Source organism: Mytilus edulis, chromosome 11, assembly GCF_963676685.1.
Source record: "Mytilus edulis chromosome 11, xbMytEdul2.2, whole genome shotgun sequence".
Taxonomy (NCBI): Eukaryota; Metazoa; Mollusca; class Bivalvia; order Mytilida; family Mytilidae; genus Mytilus; species Mytilus edulis.
The window spans coordinates 58,152,589-58,158,204 of record NC_092354.1 but is presented as its reverse complement, the minus strand read 5'-3'; the positions used below and the strand labels follow the sequence as shown (position 1 = coordinate 58,158,204).

General features: G+C 33.4%; 1 protein-coding gene across 1 annotated transcript; it reads left to right on the top strand.

Moving 5' to 3' along the window:
* The first annotated feature begins 2,080 nt into the window (after positions 1-2,080).
* LOC139495897 (uncharacterized) lies at positions 2,081-5,380 on the top strand. The gene is made up of 2 exons (XM_071284304.1): positions 2,081-3,971; positions 5,134-5,380. Exons 1-2 carry the CDS (start codon positions 2,192-2,194, stop codon positions 5,271-5,273), a joined length of 1,920 nt encoding a protein of 639 aa, XP_071140405.1. The 5' UTR covers positions 2,081-2,191; the 3' UTR covers positions 5,274-5,380.
* Positions 5,381-5,616: the final 236 nt, after the last annotated feature.

Genomic DNA, 5,616 nt, shown 5'->3' with positions numbered 1-5,616 from the left:
TTCAAATGTTTTGTGAGATAGTTATTTGTCAAGTATTAATTATGTATATATTTATCAAGTATTAATTATGTATATAATTATGTATATATTTTTTTCTTGAAATTAAGATGACATTTCAGGTTTAGTCAAAACTTATTTTCAAAATGTTTGTTAAAATACCGTTTGATTTCACAGATTAAAAACAAAACGCGTCTGTACCTTATTATTGAATCTTACAACTACAGACTGTTATCTTGTTTTTCTAAATTCATTTGTCTACATTTTACTTAATGTTATGTATTACATAACTTAATGTTACGCCATCACGAGTTGGTTGACCGTTATGGAATAACCGTTTCACAAATGATATCGGATATGTTCCTTACGTCTTAACTACAATCCCCTTCCCTTTCATGAATGTGACCTACCTAATTAGACTAGTTACCGCATTTGTTATCACATAAGAACTCGACGGGTGCCGCATGTGGAGCAGGATCTGCTTACCTTTCCGGAGCACCTGAGATCACCCCTAGTTTTTTGGTGGGGTTCGTGTTGTTTATTCTTTAGTTTTCTATGTTGTGTCGTGTGTGCTGTTGTTTGTTTGTCTTTTTCATTTTTAGCCATGGCGTTGTCAGTTTGTTTTAGATTTATGAATTTGACTGTCCCTTTGGTATCTTTCGTCCCTCTTTATTAATATGATACATGCTGTGTTGATATATCATTGCTTTTATTAACATTGGATATTACTTAAACTTTATCATTTCAAATATGCTCAATGCTACGACGACTGAAAAAAACGTTCTAAAATAAACTTCTTATTCAAGCTCTTCTGTTCAGAATATCATGCAGGGACAAGAACACATAAAATGAAGAAAAGTACTTGAACACATATATGTGTAATAGTTATAACAGTACAACATGTAGATTCGTATTTGTTAATGCCATATTCCTGTGTAGGTTGGAGCAGCACTAATAAGTCATAAACGTAAGACATACTCTTTTATTTGGCTGATATCTTTGTTGAGATTTTATAATCATGTGTTTAATACCAATGCTGGTAGACCTTTCGTTTTATTGAGTGTCACGATCCTAGTAGTATCTTTAATGCATCCCTTTCCTGTAAAAGCACAGTTTTGAAAATGCTATATTATTCAAAACACTAACTTTAATAAGTTTTATCAATACTTTATTAACATTAACGATACATTTAAAAGATCAAGGTTTAAATAAAACATCAATCTGGTACATGAAAAGGTCATACAACGGGAATAAACTACCTCAGAAAACCTTTAAATAGACTTATTAAGAAGGAATATAGTTACGATACTGTTGTCAGGTCATTGAAGATTGCATATTTTGGCGTTAATATTGATTCACTTATATGGTCTTTGTATCGGAACTAAACTCATTTATTATTAGTAAACCAGTTGTTGGCATGGCACGGGTTATGTTCGTCTCATAAATGCTATGATGATATGATACTAAACCCCTCACGGGCAGGATTGTGCCTGATATTTATATGATGAAAACATAATTTTTCAATCAGTTTAATTGAAGTCTGGAGCTGGCATGTCAGTTAACTGCTCGTAGTCTGATGTTATTTATGTATTATTGTCATTTTGTTTATTTTCTTTGGTTACATCTTCTGATACCATACTCGGACTTCTCTTGAACTGAATTTTAATGTGTGTATTGCTATGCGTTTACTTTTCTGCATTGACTAGAGGTACAGGGGGAGGGTTGAGATCTCACAAACATGTTTAACCCCGCCGCATTTTTTGCACCTATCCCAAGTCCGGAGCCTCTGGCCTTTGTTAGACGTGTATTATTTTAACTTTTAGTTTCTTGTGAACAATTATGAGTTTAGTATGGTGTTCATTATCTCTGAACTAGTATATTTTTGTTTAGAGGCCAGCTGAAGGACACCTCCGGATGCGAGAATTTCTCGCTGCATTGACGACCTATTGGTGACCTTCTGCTGTTGTCTGCTCTATGGTCAGGTTGTTGTCTGTTTGACACATTCCCTATTTCCATTCTCAATTTTATGTTTGTGTGAATATTATACATATATGTGTTATTTCCTGTACATTTGCAGGTTTCAACTGTTGTTTTCTGTGTCTTATATGGACTGATTGGCACAGTTGTTTCCTTTCATTGTGATGAAAATAGTGCTCACTGTTTTACATCACTAGATATAAAATCCGCTTTCACCATGATTGGCGAAGGAAACATCAGTCAAGTGTACGTAAAGGATCGGGCAATTTATTCAATAAATGCAGCAATAACCGACCAAGTTTCTATAGATGATATAATAACTGCTGACGGTTGGAATCAAACAAGACATTTAATTACTGCTAATGGATCAATGCCAGGACCATCTATTATCATTTATGAAAACCAGAAAATAACGATTCTAGTTACAAACCAGATGATTAATGAAGCAGTGACTATTCACTGGCACGGTATTGACCAACTTGGACGTCCAGCAATGGATGGCGTGGCATTTATTTCTCAATGTCCGATACTTCCAGGACAGACTTTTAATTACACATTTCAACCAACATTTGGGGGCTCCTACTGGTATCACTCACATGTAGGTAATCAACGAGATATGGGCATGTACGGTGCATTTATAGTTCTCAGAAAAAGGGACCCAGTACTATTTAAATTCCAATATATTGTACAGATACAAGAATGGAATCATCTATATAACGCAATGGACTTATTGTATGCAAATGTGAAAGACGAGGTTAAATCTCCAAATTCTATTTTGATCAATGGAAGAGGAGAGTTAAAAGATAACCTTGCACCTCTAGAAACATTTCATGTTAATAAAGGGGATCGATGTTTGTTTAGACTGATAGGCGTAGGATCAATGCACGTACTTTTGTTTTCTATACCTGGTTTAAAGTTGAATGTAACAGAAACCGATGGTTTTGAGGTTATTCCCACTGTAGTTGATAAAATTATCATATATCCCGCTGAGCGTTACGATTTTGAACTCGATCTCGAATATGCAAAGAAGGGTATATATAACATTACTGTCAGTATCCTTTCGTCACACGAACTTTCAATTGAACCTCCGATTGGACTTGGATTTCTTAATGTTTCTAACAGTAATAATCTACCAGCAAAGGTTTACGAAAAAAATATTAAAATAAAGGTCCTGAATTGTCCGTTTGAAACCTACCCTCGTGAGATAGACATAATTTGCGTTCCTGTTAATGAATTGAAAAACAGGGGAATTGTACAAGATGAAAACTTTTTTGCTTTTGAGACTACACAAGAGTCAACCGAAACAGCAATGCATTTCTTAAATTTCGGTTTTCCAAAAGGTGATTCATCCATAAATGGTCGGATATTTCGTTGGCCAACTGTATCCGCTCTTACACAGCCATCTGAGGTTGATAACGACTGTAGTAAGTGTACTGATGAAGACAATTGTTACTGTAGTCATTCACTTAACTTAAAAACTGGATCTGACATCATTATGGTTTTACTTAATCTTGGAACCGGAGCTTTCATTTCGCATCCTATTCACATGCATGGCCATACTTACAAAGTTCTTAAAATGGAATTTCCAGAAGTGACCATTGATGGAAACTATACCTTTACAGAAGATATAGAATGCAGTAATACACTTCCTAACATACACAGCAGTTGTAATAACGCACGATGGAGAAATTCGTCGTGGAATGATTATAATAAAATCCCTGGTATAAATACAGTTGATGCTGTACGCAAAGATACAATAGTTGTACCATACGGAGGATATGTGATAATCAAAATAAAAGCTGCAAACCCAGGTGTGTGGTTTATGCACTGTCACATTGATAAACATATGGTAGAAGGTATGGCGTTAATGCTGAATGAATCTTTTGAGAACATTGGGCAATATATACCAAATGGATTACCAACATGTCACAGCTATTTGACGGAAATGTCAGGTAAACTCAGCGCAACGTCTGCATCTCAAACAAGTTCTACAGCAGGTATGATAACTCTTAGATTCATGTTTATCAAAGGCTCATAATTGTTTTCTGTAAAATCTTTTTTTAAATACGTAGTTTTTTGTTTATTTAGAAATGGTTCTAATGATCATCGGTATAATAAACGGAAGAAACAGCTATAACATTATACTAGCTAAACAAAGGTCATATATTTAAAGCAGTGGTTGTACAATGTAATAATTTACATGTGTTGATATTACTAACGTTATTTCAACTGATCGGGCGGAGCTTATGTTTTAATTTGCAAAAGGACAGTCTATTTGAAGGTGTGTGTGTGTGTGATAAGGATGATTGCACTTATGATGCTAATTGAATTCTAATCACCTATTAGTGTCACCAAACGCATATACATAAGAACTGAGTGTATGCTATAGGGCGAATAACTGGACACTTCATTGCTGAGCTTATCCCAAAACTACTGTCAATAAAGGGACTGGTCTTAGATGAACGAACCTCTTAAACTCCTCCCAGTCATGTGAAATGAATCTAGTAATAATCTATGCTTGAATTATACATAATTAAGTGTATTAACAATCACTGGGTCGAAATAACATAAACTGTGTTTTATCACTTGATTTTGCCATTTGATTTCCGTTTTGAATTTTCCTCGGAGTTCAGTATTTTTATTATTTTACTTTTTACTGTTGAACTATTCGGTATTTTTGAAAAAAAAGAAAATGTGCGTTCTTTGATTGATAACACTTTGAAATCACTGAACAGAGCCTCGTTTTCAGTTACATATGAATCAATTGGATCATGTTTAGTTCATTTTGAAAAACAATTCAAATCATTTTTTTTTAATTCGATGGGAAACTGACAACACCATTGAAAGATAGCGAAAACGACGGAAAGACATCTAGTAATCCACATACCTACACTAAAACTAAACACTGAGAAACACACATATCATACAATAAACTGGTAGATCTAAGCTGGTTTATATAGATAGGCATACATATAACACAAATATGTTTTAAACAAAATGACGATCTATTCTGTTTAATCAAACAGTTACCGTTTTTCCTAACAGGTGTCATACATGTCATATGTTCACGAATTTCAATTCTTGAAATACCAACATTAAGTTTCCAGTACTGTGATTTTTGCAGCTTTATATGTTATTATTATTTCATTGTTATTTTAGATTCAACAACAAATGTCCTGTATGCTGTTGTCGGTGTTTTAGCAGTTGCCGTCCTACTGTTGTTTGGTTATATTATATGGAAAGGAAGAACAGCCTCAACCGCCTCAAATAATATAGAACTGTCACCACCTAGTACTTAGAATGATTTTACCGTTAACATAAAGTTTATCTCCTGTATATAATGAACATGATGTATTATGCTGGCTTATCTGAATATTTTGCATTCTATATATTCTTACAAATGATACATGTTACTCTATTAATTAAAAATTAAATAATAAAACTATGCTTATCATCATGATCATATCTCTTTATATTTTTTTTAAACAAGCAAAAATCTCCAATTCGTTGTTTTTCTATTATATGAAATAAAGTTATAAAAATGTAATTTGTAGATTTAAAAAGCTTTCAATTTATCATTACAGTTCTGTTTTATAAACAGAAAAAAAAAAACAGAAAAAAAGCATTTCACCTTTATATATA

Coding starts and splice junctions, on each gene's coding strand:
- LOC139495897 (XM_071284304.1), top strand. CDS start 2,192: ATGATTGGCGAAGGAAACATCAGTCAAGTGTACGTAAAGGATCGGGCA. Junction 3,972..5,133: donor TCAAACAAGTTCTACAGCAG/GTATGATAACTC, acceptor TTGTTATTTTAG/ATTCAACAACAAATGTCCTG.